This window comes from Rhinichthys klamathensis, unplaced genomic scaffold, assembly GCF_029890125.1.
Source record: "Rhinichthys klamathensis goyatoka isolate OS25496 unplaced genomic scaffold, OSU_Roscu_1.1 h1tg000395l_1, whole genome shotgun sequence".
Lineage (NCBI taxonomy): Eukaryota > Metazoa > Chordata > Actinopteri > Cypriniformes > Leuciscidae > Rhinichthys > Rhinichthys klamathensis.
Genome location: NW_026606897.1, coordinates 891,798 through 915,027, shown reverse-complemented (window position 1 = coordinate 915,027; position 23,230 = coordinate 891,798). Strand labels below are relative to the sequence as shown.

Sequence of the window (23,230 nt, the reverse complement as noted above, 5' to 3'; positions counted from 1 at the left end):
ATTAGCATGTGTCTTTAAAATAGTTTTTCTTTATGTTTGTTTTTATAGAACGCTTGTGTGGAAAAAATATTTTTATTTGACTAATCGATTACTCATTTATGTGTTAAATTAGACTACAAAATGACTTGAAATTCCAATTCTTAGTCCTTACATGTCTTTATGATTACCAAGAAGGAATGCTTAAAAAGACAAAGTAGGAGTAAGAGAGAAAGAGTAACAGCACCCTCGTCTGGTGACAGGCATGACTTGCATACCTGTTGAACTGTCTGAGAGGTGACAATGGTGGTGACGGTGCCTCCCTGCTGCACTACCACACCCTGTGGATGACCCGTGTACACCTGCTGCCCATGCAAGTAGTTGGCAGCTGGCTCAGTGTAAGTCTGTACACAACCACAAACAACAGTATGATGCCATTACATGCTACTTGCTAGACTGATTATGCTTAAGTGTTCACTCTTCAAAAAACAACAACAACAAAAAAAACACCACCACTGAGTGCATGCAGTAGTTATGCCCTGAGCTGTCATTGGGTGTAGATATTGCATGAGATGTCAGTTATACTCCTGTGTGACAGCCATGACATTAATATCTCACAGCACTGGTCCCATGAGTGATCATTTCCCGATGGACAAAATCAAGTCCCCGCCTATCTTTTGTCTTTTTTTTTCTCATTCGCGAAGACGTTTCACTCAGATAAACGTCACAATAGCGAAGAAAAATGGTTGCAAATTCAGTTTCATGCAGCCTTTAAAATAGAGTCAGTTAAAACAAGAGTTGTTTTGAGATCCTTTACCCTCCCCGTAAGGATATCCTGTCTCTAGCCACTAACATAAACGGTTCGTGGTTCAAAACCAGCATGTTTCCAAATGAAACAAAAGTAAAGACAGATATTTTCTACCATATTGTGGCGTACATCCAGGCAAAACAGATTATCAAAAAAAAAAAAAAAAAAAAGGGAATTGTAAGAAAATTGAAAGAAGTTTAAGTAGACTAAATGATTAGAAAATTCCGGCAAAAGAAATGTTATTTCACTGTAAGATTATTTTCAAATGAAGTAGAATAGTTTACTGTAAGATCAATAACATTCATTTAGAAAAACAGATGGGGTTGTGCAGCGTCATAATGTTTGAATTACGAATCCATACATTCTGGCTACCCCAATAAAAACTAAAATCCATCACTTTAAATGCTTTAAATCTCTTAAACTCTTAAGGCATTACATAATAATGTACAGTATAAAATAGGACTTTTATTGTGGTATTTGCTAAAGATTACATTCAACACTTATTAAATGAGATTAATGTTATTAAAGGTAATATAAATGTAAAAAAATAAGGGAAATTAGCAATATATTCAAATAAATCTGTAATATCTGCCACTGTAACCAATGTTGTACAGATATATTGTTTATCCTTAGTTTTTTTCTTTTGCATGTAAAATGTGTCATGTGTAAAATGTCACATTTGCAATCATTTTATGGAATTGCATTACATCATATTTTGTATTCATAAAAATACATCTCTGCTCTCTAGATATCTGCACTGAAAATCGTTCATCAGTTGACCACTATGTGATAATACAGCGAGAATAATTATTAGAAGGGAAGTATTAGTATCCAACCTGTATGACAGGAGTGCTGGTTTGCGGGTAGCCTGCAGGAATGCTATAGATGGTCTGGCAGGGCTGGCCCTGATAGTAGATGGCCGTCTGAGGCTGTGCCGTGGTAGAATACTGCTGGGTGGGCTGCGTCTGCACCGTGACCGCCTGCTGTGTGTTGGGGTCCCAGAGCGTGGTGTAGCCCTGTTGACTCTGGACCTGCGTGTTGGCTGTTTGTGCAGGCACCGACAGGACGGCCACACTCGGGTCCTGTGCTGGCACAGCAGGCTGGATGAACTGCTGAGTCTGTGTGCCAGAGGAAAGCTCCAGAGAGGCAGATATATGTGCCAAACTGGACCCAGAACAGGCCTGGGTGGTGGTGGAAGAAGAGGGTGAAGCTAGACCGAGATCTGATATGATGGGCTGAGTAGGTGTTTGTTCGAAGGGACCTGCAGCTGGGGTGACACAAAGAGGCTCTACAGGAGGTGTGGGCAGGAGCACTTTTCCTGCATTGGGATTGGTGGGATCCACATATGTCTGGATAGGGTATCCAGGAGGGTAGGCCATGAAGCTCGGACTGGAGGTGTAGGCCAGTGGGTTAAACGGAAGCGTCTGTAATTGCTGTTGTAATTGCTGTTGTTGTTGCTGCTGCTGTTGTTGCTGCTGCTGCTGTTGCTGCTGCTGCTGTTGCTGCTGCTGCTTCTGAGCCTCACGCTGAGCCATTTCCTGTTCAAAGAGCTTTCGTCGTTCCTCAGTGGACAGCTTGTTACGAGACTCTTTGGTGTGGAGTTTCTTCTTGCTGCTGTTGGCCTGCTCATAACTACAGAAAATAATGCAAGATGATCTAAGTGCCGGTAACCAGACTTTGAACATGTCTTTTTAAGGAATAGTTTGTCCAAATATGTTGTTCCAAACACTTTCTCGGACAACATGAGGGTGATTAAATCATTACAGAATTGTAAGCATTTGTATATTGTGCCGTAAATCTTACCGGTCATCGTTTCTGCGGCCCCTTTCATAAGCTGGAGGTGGAAGAGGGGAAGTGGAGCCTCGTCGTCTTTTCCTATCTGCACTGCGAAGGGACGATCTCTCTCCATCCCTCTCCCGCTCCCGTTCCCGCTCACGGTCCCAGTCACGCTCCCAGTCTCTGTCCCGGTCTCTGTCTCTGTCTCGATCACGTTCCTTCTCTCTTTCCCGCTCTCTCTCTCGACTGCTCGAAGAAGTGCGAGGGGTCATCAGGGCTTCCCGATCACGACTGCGATCTGTTAGAGGAAAACAATGGATCAGAGGTCATTACAAAAAAGTATGAAATGGTTTAAATTAAACTGGGTAGGATAAGAGTATGATGCGTTCTTGACCTACCATTTGACTCTTTTTCAACCTGGCTCTTCTTTGGTATCCTGTAAACCTCCTAGAGTGAAATAAAACAGCTTGTTTATTTGTGTTCCATCATTATCTAGTCTTCAAGTACACTATTTCTTTTAAGAAGTGACACAGATACAGTTAAGCCCAAAGCATACTTCATTTTTTAAGTGTATGCTTACCATATGAGTAAAGCTGAACACATAGCCTTTCAAAGTATACTACATTTCATAAAAAGCTGGTGGTTGACAGGCGCATTAGAAACTTTCACATTTGTCCAGTGTCAGTGCTATTTCACTTCTTATGTTATGATTGGTAAAAATGTCTTTGTACTCTTAAACTAGAGTTAGAGGAATATCTTAACCTCCACAGTGCACACTCATCAAAGCAGCTATCTATTGTTGTTGTGGCCTCCGGTGTTTTGTTCTGTCTTTTACATTTTTTTAACTGTAAAAAAAAAACAATGGCTCAGGCCAGAGTTGCTACCTTGTAGTGTTGTCACGATACTGGAATTTCCAACTTCGATAGAGCCGAATGAAAGAAATTGATATTCGATACCAACATGGCTTTAATTTTTTCATGTGGGTCTAATACTAGTATTCAGGTAAGAAATATACAACAGAAATGAAAGTAATCCAATGTTAAATAACACTGGATAGTTTTCATTTCACAGTTTTCATACAATTCTTGAATTCAATAATGCTTACAATTAAAGTTACAACAGTTTTTCAGTCAAGAGCAGCGAGTGATTTTCTCTTTGCCTTTGGTTCTTTGATTAACATGACAGACTGCTGTCACTTTAAGAGCTTATGCACAGATCCAATATACTGTTACACGACATAAGTTTTCTCTCAACTATTTACGTCCCAAAACTGAGCGTATTTACCTGAATATTTGACCGTTTAAGCACAATAAGCCTAGCCTGGGAAAACCCAGACAACTTCCGGCAAATTTAGATTTGCTCTGAAAGTTAGTCTGGCAAAGAGCTCATTCAAACCCATTTCCAAACTGTCGAAATCGCGGCACCAATCAGAAACGTTGGGGCGGGCTTTACACGATGACGACAGCGCTGGGAATTTTGAAGCAGATTTTGTAGCCTACATTACAAAGATGGATGCCGCCGTCGAACATCACTCGTTCGAATCAGCTATCGCGTCTGTTTTAAGCGATTTGAACGTTTCCTTTTTGTTAAAAACCGAGCAAACAACAACACTCGGAGATTCTCCGCCGCTCTGCATACGTCATCTCCTTCATCGCTCTGATTGGTTTTAGGTCTATCCGCGACGTCCGTTGGTGACGCCCCTCTGGAAATATTTGTCTATGACGCTTTGCCAGACCATAACTCAGTTACAACTGAGAATGGTCTGGTTTTAACCAGGCTACAATAAGCCACGAAAAAGACAATAATTTGGTTCTCGCGAGTGGCTTTATGAGAGTGCCACTTATATAGATCAGTGGTGCATGCACTTTTGGTGTGAGCGCGTAACCTGCGGAAATGAGTAAAACGATGCGCAATACAAGCACTATTCAAACGGAGCGAATGAGATGAGTGAGAGGCAGTGTGTGTTAATTTGCTGTCGGAGGGAAGAGATCGAGTGAGAACGCGCAGCTGGTAACGGTATATCGATACTGCAGAGGAGTATTGGAATATATTTAAGATATTTTAGTACTGATACTTATTGAAATTATTTGACAACATTACTACCTTGTAGATAAAAAAAATTCAATGCACGGGTGCGACCTTAGCATACAGAGTAAATGTGGTTAGAAAAATCAGGCTGTGTGCGTACAGTATGCACTTGCTATGCTAATAAAATCAAACGCACTGTATACCCTAAGATAGACGTTAAAATGATTTTTAAAAAGTGTACTCCCGGCTTTACTAGTATTGGCTTTAGGTTAAACACGCTACCTCAAATGATCCGTCCCCACTGTACTGTACTTAAAAATTACAGCATTACTAAAAATACAGGTATCAGTGAGAACCATAAAGAATCAGTATTTGCACTTGGCCTCCAAAAAAACGTTATCTGCTTTTAACAAATCTTAGTCTTGCCTTTAAGTCTTTCCAACTGTCCAGCAGCCGGGCGGCCATGTCACAGATATCAGAAGCGCGAACTTGTGGCTCCTGACTGCGCTCGCTTTCGACGTCAGAAACGCCTTCCTCCTCATCTTGAGAGGGCGTTCCCACTGCAGCGCCCTCTGCTGGAACAGCCACAATAGGCAGGGCCGATGCATCAGCAGACTCTGCAGCTACAACAGCCTCTGATGATGCGTTTTCAGTAGAAACAGTAGCAGAAACAGGTGGAGTGGTCTCCAAAGAGACAGATTGAGATTCTGTAGGTGTGCTCTCTATGGCAACAGCTGTAGAATCAGAGGTTACACTCTCCATTATAACTTCTAATGGTTGCGTGGGTGTGATTTCTGCCATGCTACAACTTTCATTCCCTTCAGAGCTGCACTGTTCAGAAGATGCATTCTCCACCTGGGTCTCAGTGATGGGAGTTTCCACATCAGCAACTACATCGTTACTAATGTCTTGTGCAGATGTGGTGTCTGTGACTGAAGGGACATCTTCAACGGTCACTGACTCTGTCTGGATCTCTAATGGCTCCTCACGCTTGGTCTCTTCCACCATCTTCTCATCCTCTAGTTGTTCTTCAGGCTTACAGATGAGTTGTTCTTCAGGTTCTTGCATTACAAGTGTCTCTCCCTCACTGACAATGGCCTCTGGTATTGAAAGTGAGATTTCAACAGTTTCAGGGGGTTCCTCTTTCAATCCAGCCTCAAGCTCGGCTTGACTTTCAGAAGGTGCTTCAATGCTTTCTACTTTCACCTCCCTTTCAATCGTGGCTTCCAACTGTGAAGCCTCATCCTCCATCTCTTCCTCTTCCTCATCCTCCTCTTCTTTTCCATCTGAAGCTTTACTAGCATCGGACAGTGCACTGTCCAGACTGTTCTCACTGATGATCTTCAACCTACGATAGACAGCTCGCTTGGGAGTGTCCCCGTCAAGCTCAGTGGCCAGCTTGGCCGGTGGACCATCAGGAGTATTGAGGGGCGTTTGGGCACGGGAGGTGCTCTCACTGGAGTAACCATCCTGTTCGGCCGGTTGGCTGAGTGGTCGGCTTTGAGCCCAGCGCTGGATAAACTGCAGCACTCGGCTCTCCTCCAGCATGTTCTTCGTTGAGATGGGTAGCACTGCCAGAGCCTTCATTATCTAAAAAATTTGCAACAACAACAAAAAAACCTTAAAGAGACTGCACCTTAAATTTCTATGTATGAGTTTAAAACTATACAGCCTTATTATAATAACATTTACTAAAATATCAGGCCACAAGGAATTTCTAGAGTTTGCTAAAGGAACATAGCAGAAATATTCAACTTTTACCTCCATCTGTAGTTTAATGTTGTTTACAGAGTTGCTCTTAGCCTCAGAAAGTTCAACCATAAATATCCACAGCAGCGAGAGGCCGTGGTGATCCAAAAACTGCTTCAGGCACAAGGGATTCTGGGAATTCTGCACAGGCATGCAAAAAACTCAGTAAGACCAGATATCAATCATTTTTAAATGCTTAAAGCTGCCGTCGGCAACATTTTTTTGATCATATTCAGTGAAATCGACACTATAATCTGACAGAACAACATAAATAAAGTGGTTTTAGAAAAAACCCGAGCTTCTAACTCCACCTGGAGCGTGTTATTTGTTTTGTAAAAATCCACAGCTCCCGGTTCATCATGTCCAATCAGCGCAGGGGGGTGTGAGATCTGACTGTCAATCACAGATCGGGCACACGCCACCCCTCGCGCACGTTACAATCACATGCACACGCCTGAAGTTCGCGGAAGTTCGCGCAGTAACGAAGAGTGATGGCGGAAAATCAAGTACGCTCATTTAGAGTATAAATGACGTTAGCAATTGCAATCTATCGGTAGATTAGCCAGGACAGCATACCTCCAAATACTCCATGGTGTTGATGGATGCTGATGAGACGGGCGCGTTCCAGGGCTCTCAAGTTTTGAAGACAGGTAAGAGTGACACCCAGCCGACGGGGGGTTGGATACATTTTTGTCATTGGTTGTTGCGTTAAATCTTACCCAGATACAATAGTGCTATTTTCTGATTAGCTATTGTGTAGCTCGACGAACAACACCAGAGGAAACACGCTTGATTCATGCCGGTTCCACAGTGAGAGCGGCGCGGCCAGAGTTTGCGGCCTAACCGCAAACTCAAACTCTGGCTCACAGTGAGAGCTTGCGCGCTGCGGCATATTAAATATATTTGAAATAGTTTTTCAGCGTGAGAAAAACAATGTGTGGCGGGAGAGCGTGACAAAAGACCGAAATGAGTGACTGTCACGCTCAATGCGTGACACTTGAGAGTCCTGGCGTTCACTGAAAATCTGGTGCACACGCACGGACGAGCATGAACTGGGTGGGAGGGTATCCGTTGATAGTGGGGGAGGGGCATGAGAGTTGTAAACATTCAAAATTTTCCTAAATCCACTCAATCTGCCAGACTTGCCGACTGGAGCTTTAACGCCACACCAAAAACATGCAGCAGTATGTCTTCAAACACTGCAATGCTGTGCAATCTAATAAATCAAATTCATCTCAATGTGACATTGTTGCAGTTTACCTGGATGAGTTTAAGGCAGGTAAGTCGCTGTTCCATCGTCTCCACTCGCACCATTAGTCTGCAGAGTGCGATCACATCTTTCTCTCCACATAAGCCTTCTCCATTCTCCTGCAGAGCCTCCAGTTCCTCATCCAACTGCAGAACAACGTCAACCAGTTTAGACACCAGCAGTGTCACAGGGGAAATCTTTCTTGTTCTTGATCAAACTGTGACCATGGCAAAATTTCACTTCCAATTTTAAGTCATTTCATTTACCAGGAGGATGTTTCTATATTATGCCAGAAATTAAGAGTGCTAGAGTGCAAACAAGCTAAAAAATCCTTAAAATGCATGCAGAATCTATTAGCCATGATATTTGTAGACTGGAACAGGCCCTGAAAGTCTCAGAGCAATTAACATGCAAGCAAGAACAAAGCTGACCCCATTCAACCACAGATCATTTCTCTGGTACTGCTGGTTTTTAAGATAACGCTTTGCTTACAACGATTTGAAAATCTAGCTTTAACACATAATTCTTCAAGCACAAATGTTGTGAACAACTAACAATGTGTCTGAATAAATAACAGATTAATATCAGGTGAGGGACTTGACATGTAAAACACTTTCAGTCAATGCATGGGTTCATTCTGAATAAATAACAGATTAATATTAGGTTGTGGACTTGACATGTAAAACACTTTCTGTCAATGCATGGGTTCATTCGGTCTTTCTCCTGTTATTTCCAAAAGCTGGATGTAGCACAATAATTAAGCCCTCTTCCTCACCGTGGTAAGTGCACTGTCAGTGTCTTTCTTCCGTGAGCGTTCCTTCTGTTTCTTCCCACCTGCTGCTCGGACACTGACCCGAGTCTCTCCACCAATTAAACCCCGACAGCTAGGAGCTCCACAGAAACATTTCTGGGCCTCTTTACTGGTTGACAGAAGGAGGAAGTTGTGACATTATGGTCAACATTTATGTCGTTTCATTTTCAAGAACAGTAAAGCCATATGTTATATACATTATTTGATATTTTACCCATATCTTTGGAACTGATAATCAAAAGTGAGCTCTGCCCCAGCTGTCACAGCTTTAGTGGTGAAGAAGCCAACACGGAGCTGGCCATTCACAGTCCACTGCAAAGGGTGCAATGGATTAGAAATTCAAAACAAAGATTTTACATGGAAATCACAGGCTCTAAGTTCCAGTAGCACTGCGCAAAATCATGTAGGGATGTGCAAAACACAATCAGATGCATTTCTTAGCAATATTTGGATATATGAAACAGATATTAGGTTATAGTACAAATATGGCTAAATAACCATTTACTGCATATTAGTAAGTAATCAAGTAGTCGTCCTTGATAATTGACTAATTATTTCAAGTGCACTTACTTTCTGAGTTTCACAATTGGGTTCACAGCTATGATTCATGAAACGGGAACAGTTTCCTTTTAAAGTAGCATCAATTATCTGCAGACATAATGGAGACATATGCTCATCTTTTTTATCCTTAATTCATGAAAGTTAGCAACAACACTTCTATTTCTCATCTTTTGCACCAATGACACTAACTCACCTCATTATTTTTCAAAGCCATGAAATAATAGTGAATGTTCTTGTTTCGTGCGTACTCCTTCACCCGTGCTTTAAATTCCCGGTGATCCAAAACTTCTCCGCAGTATTCTAAAACAAAGGTGTTCCTGGAAAATATATATATAAATAGGTAACTTACATAAAAGATGAAGAACATATCTAATAAGCACTTGATAACTGAAGCAAATAGTACTTACGGCTGTAGGTCTTTGCCTGCTCGTAAACCCCAACCTTTGCTCTCTGTCAAAATTACCTCAAAGTCTGCATGCTGTTTCATTTGGAAGCGCCGGTTGGAGCAGTATGCTCCATTTGAACACCGGGAAGAGCTTCAAAGAACAAGAAAAAGGAAAAAAAATATGTATAATCATTTTGCCTTCCATGTTCTTTCTGCAAAATCAAAAAGTTGAATCAGTAGAAGATTCCAGTCTCAACAACTGCAATCTGCCAGTTATATAAAATCAGCCAGTAACATAATCACAATATATTAATGCTTGTTGCTTGTTGAATATATATAAATGCACAATATTGTAATGCTACAGTCTATCTTTACATGTTCTCTCTGCTAGAAAGCTAATATTATGATGTAGTAGCAGGATATCTACCACTCGATCATCAGCAAGCGATTGAGGCAATCTTCCCCACAGGCCATTATCCCTCGGGCTCGCTCTTCTCTTGAGAGGATAGCACACTCACACTGCATACGCTTGATGTCACGATGAGACTTACTCTTTTTGCTGCAAGGACAAAGATCAGATTTGATGAGCTTTAAGAGAGTTCAAATTAAACGGACAAACATTTAGAAATTCAAAAACAGTAGAGCATGGTGCTACCAACACAAAGAATATGAACTCATTTGCCAGGGACAAAAATGGGTGTAAAAAGGAAAAATAGACACTTACCGTTCAGTCAGATACAGATTTTCTTCGATGAGGTCAAAGTAGGGTGGCATTTTTTTCTGCTTTGCCTTTTCCCTCCACACAGATGGATCCCGGAAGTTGTTAAGACTGAGCAGTGGGCGCTGCACCTCTTGAATTTGATGGAAAGATTCCTTACTATCTTTCAAACTCCTTGAGTTCTCATCCAAACTATCCCTTTTACTGGTCAGACCAGCCTCAGCCTCATTATCTGATTCAGATTCAAAATCTTGACGTCTCTTCTTAGGTGGGCCCCTACCTCGATGAGGCTTTTGGTTGTCTTCTCGAGGGGTTTCTGAGATGTTCTGATTTTCTGTGGTGAAGCTGCAGTTGCTACTTATCTCATGGGCTTGAACAAATGGGGATGATCCTGGAAGATCAGCAGACAGGATAGATCCTTGTTTGATCCCTACTACCCTTCTCTCACTGTCGTAGTCATGGTCATTGGTCAGAGAGTCTGGATGGATCTGGTTAACTGAATTGTGATACTGAAAAGGCACATGCGTGTTGACTAGTCTGCTGGTTTCAGAGATGGCAGACTGAGCCCATGGATCTTGTCTGTGAACATTTTCAAACAGAGCAATTCCTGGCTGAGAAGGGCGTTCGGTGCCATGACTGCTGTCGGGTTGCTGAAATGTACTGCTGGGCTGTTCTGACTGATTGAAGTCCCAGGCCAAGCAATAACCCTTCCCACCGCTGAAGTCATTTGAGTCCCCATATTGCTGCTTTCCTCCCTTCCTTCCATTCCAGCTATCTGGTCTATCATGGTACTGATGGTGATCTGATTCGGGTCGCCTGCAATTCTTCTCAAAACTCTGAGTAGAGGCTTGGTTTATCTGGACACAGACATTTGGTCTTTCTTGGGCACCCCAGTTCTTGTCCACATGAGCACTGGTAGCCTCCGAATGGCTGGTGCTGTCAATCATGTTGCTCTGCGATTGGTAGGAGACACCTTTAACATCTGGAATTGCAGCTTGTGCACCGGCCTTAAAAAGTGCAGCTGATGATTCTTCAAGCTTGGACTTATTGTTAAAGCCATAAGCAAATTCCCTATTAATGCTTCCATGTGTATCAGTCAGTTGCTGGCCAGAAAACACTGAGGACCCAGGAGATGGTTCAGTCAAATCATTTGTCTCAAGAGCAATTGTTGAATTTTTTGGCACAACCACCACAGAGTGCAACCGCTTTAGGGAGACCCGCTCATCATCTGAATCAGAGTCTGATTCTTCACTCTCACTGTCCTCACTGTGGCATTTACCATCATGGTTTAAGGAATCAGGGTCTTGAGTTTCAGGCCTTGGTATGTCTCCATCGATTTTCTCTTTACCAGTAGAACGGCAAGAAAGATTACTAAAAACCGCAGCATTTGTTGACTGAGGAATTTCAACAGTCTGATTTACTAATTCACCATGGGTATATTGGTTTACAAGGTCAGATGAGTGGGAAATTACTTTGTGATGAGACTCAACTGAGAATTTGTCTTGTATTTGTCCTTCTACAGATTTTTCTAATGGTAATTCAGAGTTCTGTTTCTGTGTACAAGATTCATCAGGGGTAGTATCATTGTTGAAATCTATTTGTTTTACTAAAATGACATTTTTCACATCTGGATTCATTATTTTCATAGGACTTTGATATTCTGAAGTGACTTGACCAACAATGTCCCATCTGGATTTTTTAGCACTACCATCCTTTTTCAAAATCTCACTAGGTTGCTCAGAATCTTTTTCAAAAAGTTGAGCACTCGGTGTGACGGGTATACTGATTGTACTAATGCTTAGTGATGACCCATCCAATTTAGTGTTTAATTTCAAGCATCCTCCAGCTGGTAATTCTTTCACAGAAAGAGAAAGAGGGTCTGCCAGTGATCCTACTGAATCCTGACTGGGAGAGTGGCCTACGCAAAACGACTCGGCCGGTCCTTCTATCAGAGCTTCGACTTGGATTGGAATCTCATCTTTTATTCCAGGTTTATCAGCCTCAGTGGAACTTCTAACTTCAAGACTACTTGTTGAGGAAGTGGATTGCTTCAAACTTTCAGTTGTCTTGTGACTCTCAGGGACATTTGTGCACTTTTCCAAACTACTAAGATCTTGGTTTGGAGGCTGATGCTCGGTTTGTTGATTTGTTTCAAACAAATTAACTTTGAGTGTAGTTTCATGCATCTGTTGAGAAATGCATTTAGCTTTAGGCAGAGTACAGTTGTCATCAATTTTGTTGCATTCCTTCTGAGGAGTAACTGAACTGGGGACTAAATCTGACTGCTTTGTGTTATTATTGTCTGTTGATTGTCTCTCTGTCCCAGTAACATTATTTAAAGTCTTGTGATCCATTGAATCTGTATTTTTGGATGATGTAGTCCGAGACCCAGATGATCTGTCTGATCCTTGTGACTGATTTTTTTTTCTGTGCTCCTCATCAGAGTCAGAGCTGTTTTTATGGACCTTTTTCTCAGATGTTCGAGATGAGGTAGCTCGGTTGGAATTTGAGGTTTTAGCATTAATTTCCGATTTTGAGTGGGCACTGGATTTCCTGTGAACTGCTTCTGCTTCAGGAGAGCTCTTTCTATTGGATTCAGAATCACCAGCTTTTAAATTAGATCGTTCTGATTTTGAATGCTGTGTTCTTTTGTCTGACTCAGATGATCGAGAACAATCTGTGGGTTTTAAGTCCCTGTGGGATCTGGAGTGAGTGGATGATTTTGATTCTTTTTGTGAGCTAGAGTATGTAGAGGATCGGCTTGAGTCACTACCTCGAGTCCTTGTCCGCCGGTGGTCATCCTCCGAGTCAGAGCTGTCACGAGACCTGCCATCAGTTCGAGACCGCGAGCTTCTCCTTTCACGATGAGGAGAACTTCTATGAAACCTCCGCTCAGAATCATGGTAATGTGACCTTGACTGTCTCTCACTCCTTGACCTTTCAGATCTGGAATAAGAACTAGTTCGACAGCCTCGAGATCTGGATCGTGAACGACTTTTGGTCCTCCTTCTGTCTCTGTCAGAACGAGATGATCTTAAAGATGTGTGCCTGGAGTCACGCTCAGACTTTGCCCGACTCGACCCCTTTTCATCTTCTTTCCTATCAGGCCTCGGCTTTTCTAATTCCTCTGTTTTGAAATTAGAGGATCTTTTCACTTCATTTATCTGGGATTCAGATTTTATTTTATTTCTGTGGTCACTAGATTTCTGGCTAGATGATGTACGAATTGAATCCCCATCAGACTCCGAACCTGGAAGTGTGCTTTCTGATCGTGGCTGGGATTTTCTGTTTTCCTCATGCTCAGAAATAATGGAAGAGTCCATATCTCCCTTCCCAATATGGGAAGAAACAGGACCTTTAAGGCATGAGTCTAATTTCTCCTGAGGGTTTTCCTCTTTGATAACTATTTCAGAGGAACTATCAATGACAGAGTTCTTGTGAGACTGTTGCACTGAGGTGTCAGTTTCAACCTTGGCTGAAGATCTAATTTTGTCTGACTCAGGTGGGACTACTGGCTCTGAAATATCTGCTGAGGCAATGCTGACAATGGAGTTATCCTCGACAACAGTAACGCTGAGAAACTGTTTCTTAAAATGCATCTTTCCAAGAACATGTTTTGATTTGAGTGGGATGGATACTGAAGCAGGTGCAGTCTGGTTCTCCCCCACTCCTGGAGTATTTGTGTCCACATTCTTGGTTTCATCACTCGGTCCTGCTAGATCTGTAGTAGGTACAGCTCCAGCTTGCAGTGGAGAAGAATGTTCACTTGCAGATTTCTCTGGGCTTGGTGGGGCTAAAAATACATTTTGACGTGGTTTCTTTGTCTGTGCAAAGCTAAAGGAGACCTTCTGTCGACCCTGTTCCTCAAGGTTTACCTTCGCCTTGTTTCCTTTAGGCAGGAGATGGTTAGTCAATACGACCCTGGGTGCAAGGCCTTTGAATATGACTTGCTTCGGGAGGCTTTCAACCTTGATCTTTTGATGCATATAAAAAAATACAATTTAGTATTTTATAACCATGTTGTATGTACATTTAACAAACAAAAAGAGATCTAAACTTAAAGACCTACCGAACAATCGTTTACATCTTCCCTGTTGTCAAATGAACAGCATGAAAGAAAGAAAGCAGAACATTAGTCCAATTTAAAATCTCACTTTAAAGAAAATTAACAACCTGCTGCCAGTTGCATAAACATAGCCATTATGTAAAGACTGTGTCTTAACCAACTAGCGATTAGTCAAATGGCAATCAGTCTTACTTTTTGGTTTCAAATTAGACCAATCTATATTTTTATGTAACTGGCAGTTATGAACAGTATTAAAAAAATATATATGACTAACTTGTTGTACTAGTCATAGCAGTTTATACAACCTGCCCCCACTGTGAAATAACATTATTATTTTATCCAAAACGCCAATGCCTAACACAGTTATAAAAGGCCTATGACACACAATTATATGGTTTATATTTTCTTCCTATTTTTGAAGTCTCTTCATATCATACAAAACTGACACACTTGCAACAACAAATAAGCATACTGCTTGCTAGTTCTAATATGAAACCTAAATGAAGCTACCAAGCAACAACTAGGTTACATGTTCCTCTGAGACTCCTTTTCTTCATCTGACCTTCATAATGGAGTCACCCCACAATGATAATAGTAGTTATGGGAGGGGCTTCTCATGCCATTCATATGTCATATCTGTCTGCAATATTTTAATCTACCATGACCCTATTTAATATTTTTTTAATAATGGCACCATCAAGAATCAGGTATAATAGAATGAATAGCATTTTGATGTGTGATGCACTTTAGCCATTCTAAAGCAACATTTGTAATGATACTGCTTAAAATATAACCCTAATGACACTCACTAGAAGCATAAAATAAACTGAAACATCAGACATGTGAAATCCATTTTATACATAAGCTCAAATACTGAACACTGCACAAAAGCCAAGAGCAGCACTGTTTGTTAAAAAAGCATACAGCCATGTTCAAGCAAGTCCAGCACATAAACGTGGCAAGCAAATGAGTAACAAAAGTACTGTCTAATCTGAACACAGATTCTTTGTTAAAACTTAGCCCACAATATTCAGGTTTGAATACAATTACTTATGGATTATACATTATACAGCCCACTGCCCCACACATTCCAGATGTTGATGTTTTATATTGTGATAAAAATGCTGTGGCGTTTCTCTAAAGTTTGTTTTAAAATAACTAAGGGGCAGAGTGGGAGGTGAAATGCAAAAAGGTTTTAAAATCTTTTAAGCCTACATAATATATGCAAGCACTCGGTTATCTAAAATCCCTCAATAGTGCAAAACCAAATTTAGCCTGGAACTGGAGAACCAGGATTAATATTGCAGTGATCCATGGCTTAACATTCTTGCATACTGTCCATTGACATAAGGAGCTAAAGATATATTGGCCCATGTCAAATTGAAATTGGACATTGAATTCTGCAATTCAAGTTATGTTCACTGAATCACAATTGAAGATTACTTCAAAGCCTCTGTTCTATTAACAGCCAACAGTGAAAGTTTTGTTTTTGCTTGCAGTTAAAAGTTTAAAACAAATGATATACTGCACCCTACCTGAGATCGGGATTCAACAGAGCATCCATGTTGAGGCAGATCTGATGCGGAGCAGCTTGAAGGAAGCTGCAACACTGGGGCAATCCAACTCAGAGAAGTATGCTCTCTGACAAAATGTCACACCTATGGAGAAGAGACAGCATGCCTTAATTCAGTCAATGTAGATTCCCTGATTCAAAGATATTTGTTCTCCGCATTTGAACATACAGTATTTTGTCTACAGATGAAGCTTCCAGGTATCTAATTGTTAAAAGGAAAAAAACATTTAACAGAAACATCACTAGATGTTTCTATAAGTGCTAAATTATATTTTAGAATTAGGTCACTGTGTTTTTGTCTAGGCCAGTGGCTCTCAACTGGGTGCGTCACAAAAAAGGGTCACAAGTCTGTTTTGAACTGGTCGAGGACAGCAGGTAAAAACTATGCTAAAGTTGTAATGAAAGAAATGGATAGAGCTATGGAATATAATCATTTTTACAATGCATTGCGATGCTGATGTGAGCGATTCTGAATTGATGCATAAAAACAAAAGAATCAATTTTTAAAAATGTAATTAAATAGGCCTATCAAACATACTAATGTACTGTTTTATTTCAAATAAAGTACTCTTCTTATATAATAATATAAAAGGTTGCATCCTTCAGAAGCAAAGCACTTGCATCTGATGTTGGCAGTCATGGCAGATAATGTATCAAGCTTCTTGAAAGCAGATATTTGGGCACATTTTGGCTTTTATGAAAAGAACATGCATGAATGAGAAAATTAAGTGATGTTAAAAGGAGTTAAGCACAACAAGGCACGAAACAGATCTCAATGCGTTACCCGCCCTGACTGACACACTTGAAGCGTGTGCACAGAAATACCGTCCATTTGTCCTTTGTGTCAGAAGTAGCGCGAGCATTTGGAGTACTTTCAGGAATTTAGTGTGTCATGTTGCGCCACGGCGCATGTAGACAGCATCGCTGATTATAATGGGCTCAATTTGCAAATGTTGCAATTTGCGAATCGTTGCAAGTGAAGATTCACACCTCTCTAGAAATGGAAGTGGAGACAGATTATTTTGTTTCATATTGCAACGTACATTCGAGGGTAACTGAATAGACGGTATGCATTGACGTCACTTTCCTGACGAAACACGCCCCCTCAGCCGGACTGAGTGGCAAAAGAGCCTGTTGTGTGATTTAATAGGGGAAACTGCGAAAACGAGAGTAAAACAAACGATTATCAGTTTAAACTAAAGGTTGCATTTGCAATAGTGTTCCTTACAACTTACCAAAGATCCAGTGATCCATGGATATTGACATGCAGCCAGGTTTCCTGACATTTATATGTGCTTGATTTTGACGCCGGGGAGATACATAAAGCAAATTTGCCTGTGAACGCTATATGTATGGTTTTTTGTCAGTGTTTATTTAAAAACATCCAATTATGCAGAATACACGATGGTAAATATTTAATTAATGAGTTGTCAATACAATACATAATACAATATAGGGTATGATTTTACCCTTAAATTCAGCATATTAACACAAAATGATAACCCGCTGCCTGGAGTCCAGTTGTTTCTATGAATTGAAGCGATCCATTTGCTTCTCTGTTCAGTAGCTTTTGGCAGTCTGTACAAATATTACTCAGATTTCTTGTCAAATCTAGTTGTGCAGTCATTCTCAAAGCTCTTTCTCATTTTAGATGTGTTTTGTGTCTTTCGCGGCATTTACACTGGAAAAAAATGCTGTCTTTTTGCCACTCAGTGGGCGTAACCGCAGTCACTCCGGCCGACGGTTACGTCACGCACATACTCTCTATACTGAAAAGGAAAAATGTATGGGGAAGTTTTTTGAGACATGGTCGTTGCATTAAAAAATGGAAGCAGATAAGCTGCAGGGGCAGGTTTATATTCACTAAATTATTGGAGTCTTGCATAGATGACCAGAGAAAAGTCTGTGAATTTCATCAGAAGATCCAGTTATGACTTTTTGATTAAACTTAAAGAAAAAAATTAAACATATACATGGATCTATAACATCACATTAAGATCTATAACATACATTTTTCAATTTTCATTTTATGTTGACTTTAAGAAGCAACTAACTATATAATTGTGCATAGTAAAAGTGTTAATTGACCAAAAAAGGAAAATTATTTCATCATTTACTCATCCTAAAGACCCAGATATACTTCAAGCGAAATCGAAGAACAAACTGATGTGACATCATTTCGAACAAAATCAGGCCGAAACGAAGTTCGTTTTGGGAGTTTGAAACAGCTGCTAAACACATTCCTGTGGTCTGTGGCAATTACGTGTAGGTAGGTGTGCGCGGAGGCTCCGCCTTCTGCTTCATGTGGCTTCAGTCTGACGTCCTTGAGTGAAAAGATGAACACCCTGGAGAGCTGCTATTCAGTTGAAAATGAAGTTGTACTTCTGATGAAACGAGACACTGACACTGTTTTTCATGTTTAATATGGTAAAGCGGCTTGATTTTAATCTGTTGTTTAAAGTGATATATAAATAAACATAATAAAAAATATAATAATATAATAAAAGACTTTACTTTACTGTAGTGCCGTAAAACTTGTGCAAACATATCCACGATGCCATGCTATGATCATGTGCTTTTCTTATGCTTTAATAAAATGCTTAAAGCTGCAGTCCGTAGCTTTTTTGGGGTTAAAAATTATCCAAAATACATATTTGAGAAAATACATAACCACCCAGTGTTCAAAACTATCTGCTTGCCTTAGCTCGATTCAAAGCGGTAAGCTTGTAATATGTTTTTAATTCCAGTGGTACTGGTGGATTTCCGCGGGAGATTCGAGCATGTCTTTGCATCATTACATCACATCTGTACACATAAAGAAGGAGTCTCGGCTAGTAGGCTATATTGCGTGTGAGGATGTTGGAGGTGGAGATTTATAGCCTTTTCTCACAACACTTGATTTAATTATACGTATTAATTTGATGGCGGATCCAGAAAGGTTCAAACGACAATCATCAGTGACAACTGGAGATTCACCCGCTGTAAAATGCAAAAGACTTCGTTCGGACTTCGGAGTGGCTACAGAAAAAAAGAGACTGCAACCGGACCCATGCGAAAACAAGGATACATATCGGAAGGACATTACATGTAGTCACGCAATGCTTGCTTACGTTGTTAACATTAACAATTTGAGAACAAAGTATAATTTGCACGGTTTTGCGTGATATGATAACTTATAAGCGATTGTTAGATTTAATCAGCGCGATTTACTGCAATGTCAGAACCAGAACAAAGGTGGATGTTTCTTACTAGTTCAGATGACATTTTCCGGTGAAAATTCTTATGTTGGTCATACGTCCAAAAAGAATAATCTGTGATTCTGAATGACAGTATCCACACCGGCGGGGTGATTGACAGCTGCACGCTCTCCTCAAACATTGTTCATCCGCGCTGTGCGGCGGTGTCGAGGGTGTTGAAGTACAACTCAGGTAAAGTTGAAAATTCTGCGAATGACTGCAATTGCAGATTTCGAACAGAGATGGCGACAAAGAGGAAAAACGCCAGACTGCAGCTTTAATTTTGTTGTGTATCAATTTTGTGATTGAGAGGAAAGCGTGCAGCACATATTTACATATTCATCTAAACAGCGTTCTCCTCTTATCAGAGTGGGCGGCGTCAGATGTTTGATAACAGTATATCGCTGCACACGTATTTCGAACTTCGTTTTACCCCTAAATGAAAAACGAAAAAGAACTTCGTTGTGAGTATATCGGGGCCTTTACGTTGTTCCAAACCTGTATGAGTTTCTTTCTTCTGTTGAAATAATAATAAGATTTTTGGTAACAAGACAGTTGACGGTTAGCCATAGACTTGCACAGTAGGAAAAAAATACTCAATGGCTACCATCTATTGTGTGGTTACCAACATTCTTCAAAACATATTTTGTGTTCAACAGAAGAAAGACACTCATACAGGTTTGGAACAACATAAGGGTGAGTGAATGACAGACTTTTTTGGGTGAACTATCCCTTTAAGACAGTAAATTAAATAAGCTTATTGACATTTCAAAAGAGAAACACTTTTCATTTAGCTGTCAAAACAATCTTTACAATATTCTGCTTCAAATTCATCTATCACTTGTCTTGAATATTAATATAGCTGCTAATAGTAAAATAATCTTTGGCCTAGTGTTTGTTCCATATTTCCGGCTGGTAAATTACACTTCTGTGTTATTCATGGATTTATAAAATGACTGTTTTCATATTCAGCCTACATGTCATGTTAAGCATTTTGCATATGAATAGGGCTATGCAGTTAATTGTAATATTTATTATATATTCAGTTAGAATTTTAGGATTTTTAATTTGCTTTCATCTATAATTTTTTTAAGAATAATGATAGTTAAAGCCTTAGATTTGCTATGCTTGTGAAAACGAGAAAATGTAGAATTGAAATGGTCATCTGACAGAAGTGGAGGGAAGAGCACTTATCTGGCTCAGCAGGACAAACTGCCTTTTGTCTCAAATGTGAAAGGTAAACTACGTGCCCTGGACGCACAGTATGGGTTCTGACATCAATGAGTAACAATGGATTATGTCGTTTATTATGTCTAAAAATTATAACTTGATCGTTGATCATATAATAAAGGATTATAAATCGACATGTTGTGGCAAAGTGGCCAAATAAATGCTTAAATACTACAGAGGAGCGCATGTGGGTGACATTTGTTTGCACAACATAGCAATATTGTGTCTACAGATGCCTCAGTTCAATTATTGCTGTGGGTGACCATAACGAAACAGTGCGAACAACACAGGTTCTCTAACAACACGGCCTTTGGTTCGTTACCAGTAACTCCAGCAATGACTGTCTTTTTCATAATGTCAGTGAGCTGGCACTGAACCCCGGGGAGCTAAAAAAAATTTTACCTCGTGGATATGAGGCCTACACGGAGGCCTCGCTGCATCTATTTTCACTTGTGTATCCAGGACATACGATATACAGTATTGTCTAATAATATTTTAGACATTCTGTTAATTTCTAGAAACAAAGAAAATCACATTTTATATAATCTTAGTGACATTTTTGATCGGTCCCTGCATACAGTAACGTTAACGTTAGCTTCCTCGGCTCGCTGGCTAACTACACAGTGAACTGTCGCTATGGTCACCCATTTGAAACGTCTATGATTGTTTATTTTTCATAACCGAATCTATTTGTTGAGCTTAACGGGTTATCTACAATGTCCTTTTCTCTACAAACCAAAATGTACAGTTTGACCTATGGTTTATGCTCTGAAACCATGAAAACGGGTCACCGTGAGCGTTGGGTTAGCGAGTTAGCAGCAAAAGGACTAACTAGATAGCTCAATGGCTAACTGGTTAAAATCTGTAGTGCATGTAGGTTTTCATTGGTTATGTTGTGTGTGCCAAAACAAACGCACAGCAGCTGTAATGTACTTACTTCGTATACTTCTCCAGTTCGGTCAGGCGCTCCATCTTGTAGGACAATGATGGCAGTTTCTTTCACTTGTTTTCTCCCTAAACATCCAACAGAACACAGACGTCAAATCCACACGGGGCGACAATTCGCCTGGTGTTAGATAGCATGCAGCTAGATCCAAATGCTTGCGTTTAATGCTTGGTCCACGGTGATCAAATAAATACTCATTAGACGACTCCTCTGTACTGGTTTATCAGTACGAAGCGGGTTGCGGAAGGCACCATCCTTTTTGTTTCATGGTGTAGTAGGGCAGCCTCAGATGATCTAGCGGAGTCGATAATATGCGATGCACCGGTCGCGGGGCTCGCGGCTCCTCCTCTCTCGTTGCGAGCCACAGCTCATGCAGTGAAGAAGAAGGTCGACTGATGTCTCTGCTGTCCAGAGGGACTGTTGACGATCCTAGTCGACGGTCTTGGGGCCTTTGTTAAGCTATGAAATCTTCTATTACTAGATAACGTGGAATCGAATAGTTTAATGGTAAGGGAACGTGCGACAGGCTCAGCTAAAGACTGTTTAGTGCAATGCTTTTGGTCAGACAACATGGAACCCGTATAGGCCTTCAATGGTGTGGGATCCCCAAGAAGTCAGTTCAGCATCCTCAGTATTATCAGGGGTTAAACTGGAAATGTGAAATTCGGAGGAAAATTGCCAAGTTGTATACGGCAATCAGTTTAAACATTTATTCTTTAAAACAAAATAGAATCGATTTTAATGTTACTAGTTCTAGTAGTAAGTAGTCCATATTTTTCAATTTAATTTCACTGAATAGGCCCATTTGTCACTATTGGGAAAGTGACTTGTAGCAAAGTAATAAATATAGCAGTAGGCTATCTGATCAATATACTTGTGTGTATTACTTTGCTACTACTCACTTTCCAAATAATAGCAAATGACTATTCAGTTTTATTACTTGTAACAAATGACTAATTTTGCTATATTTGAACTGTGGTCCAGATATCAATTATTCACTTCAGACTGGTAAATGCTTAAGTTGTTGCTGATGCTTTTTTCACTTTATCTTGACTCACCTACCGTTAGTACTTGTTTCTTTGTTACTATTTCCATTTCTAATATCTCTTCCTACTAGTAGCAAAGGAATATGGATAATACTAGTGACTAGTTGAATACCAGTCACTATTAGATCACCAACTACTAGTAATTAAAAAATAAGTATTAGTAACATAAAATACTAAATACAATAATATATATAAAGAAATCCATGTATAAAAAATATCTGAAATATAAATTGTTTTAAGAAATCAATGTTACACAGCTAGTGGTTTATATGGATGCAGATAAAAGCTTTGGAAATGCTAACCTTTCTCCAAACTAGTATTTTCCAGGAATTTCTCTATCTATTGTATTCAGCAGTGTCTAAATAAAATATTTTATTTATAATATATTGTGTATGGTTTTATGAAAAGCCCTTCCAGTGATCTTGTTTTGAACCATTCCTTGTCATTTTTGCCAGTCTTCAAAATAATCCAATTAAAGTTAAACCTGTATGGTTTATCATTGCACTCAGACTATATACAAAGTATTTTAAAAGACATTCAGTGTAGCCTATATAAATTGTCAAATGCTTTGCATAGTGATGCCACAGATACTGGTAGGTAATTTTTAACTAAATGTCTAATTGCACAATAGCTGTTGTGTTTGATGTTTTCTGTGGTAGACAATTCACTCAGTTAGTTTAGTTACTAATAAAACAATTAAAGGCAGATATTCTCACACAGAATTACTAACAGACATCTCAAGCCACAGGTATGGACATTGGCTCTTCAAATAAAGGCATGTCTTAAACATTTTGATTTAGTAACTTCATTACCAATTTCACCTGAAATGTAAAAATATTTGGGCTGATAAAAATATAAAAATATATATATATAAAAACAATTAGTAGCATGATTATTTTGTAATAACATGGTGTTTGGTTTGGTGATGATGTACAAGCCTTGCTGATCGGGGTACATAATGTAAAGTGTGTTGGTTATCCGTGTCTGCTTTATCTCACTGTTCAGTCCTTCATGAGGCAATTTGTGATGAGTTTCCAGTGGGAAACATCCTGACAGTCCCAGGTGGAGCCTC

At 40.0% G+C, this 23,230-nt stretch overlaps 1 protein-coding gene across 1 annotated transcript in view; it reads right to left on the bottom strand.

Moving 5' to 3' along the window:
* Nucleotides 1-21,644, bottom strand: part of setd2 (SET domain containing 2, histone lysine methyltransferase) — a 31,755-nt gene extending 10,111 nt beyond the window's left edge. Inside the window, exons 1-17 of the mRNA XM_056234482.1 lie at nt 21,104-21,644; nt 15,663-15,785; nt 14,131-14,152; nt 10,068-14,035; nt 9,771-9,902; nt 9,366-9,494; nt 9,152-9,275; nt 8,968-9,045; nt 8,612-8,709; nt 8,362-8,506; nt 7,598-7,732; nt 6,350-6,478; nt 5,015-6,178; nt 2,959-3,007; nt 2,588-2,858; nt 1,621-2,416; nt 255-380 (exon numbers count right to left, since the gene is read on the bottom strand). Of these exons, the coding sequence (XP_056090457.1) occupies nt 255-380; nt 1,621-2,416; nt 2,588-2,858; nt 2,959-3,007; nt 5,015-6,178; nt 6,350-6,478; nt 7,598-7,732; nt 8,362-8,506; nt 8,612-8,709; nt 8,968-9,045; nt 9,152-9,275; nt 9,366-9,494; nt 9,771-9,902; nt 10,068-14,035; nt 14,131-14,152; nt 15,663-15,691 (7,395 nt within the window). The 5' untranslated portion in view covers nt 15,692-15,785; nt 21,104-21,644. The remainder of the gene's footprint in view (nt 1-254; nt 381-1,620; nt 2,417-2,587; nt 2,859-2,958; nt 3,008-5,014; nt 6,179-6,349; nt 6,479-7,597; nt 7,733-8,361; nt 8,507-8,611; nt 8,710-8,967; nt 9,046-9,151; nt 9,276-9,365; nt 9,495-9,770; nt 9,903-10,067; nt 14,036-14,130; nt 14,153-15,662; nt 15,786-21,103) is intronic.
* Between the last annotated feature and the right edge of the window lie 1,586 nt (nt 21,645-23,230).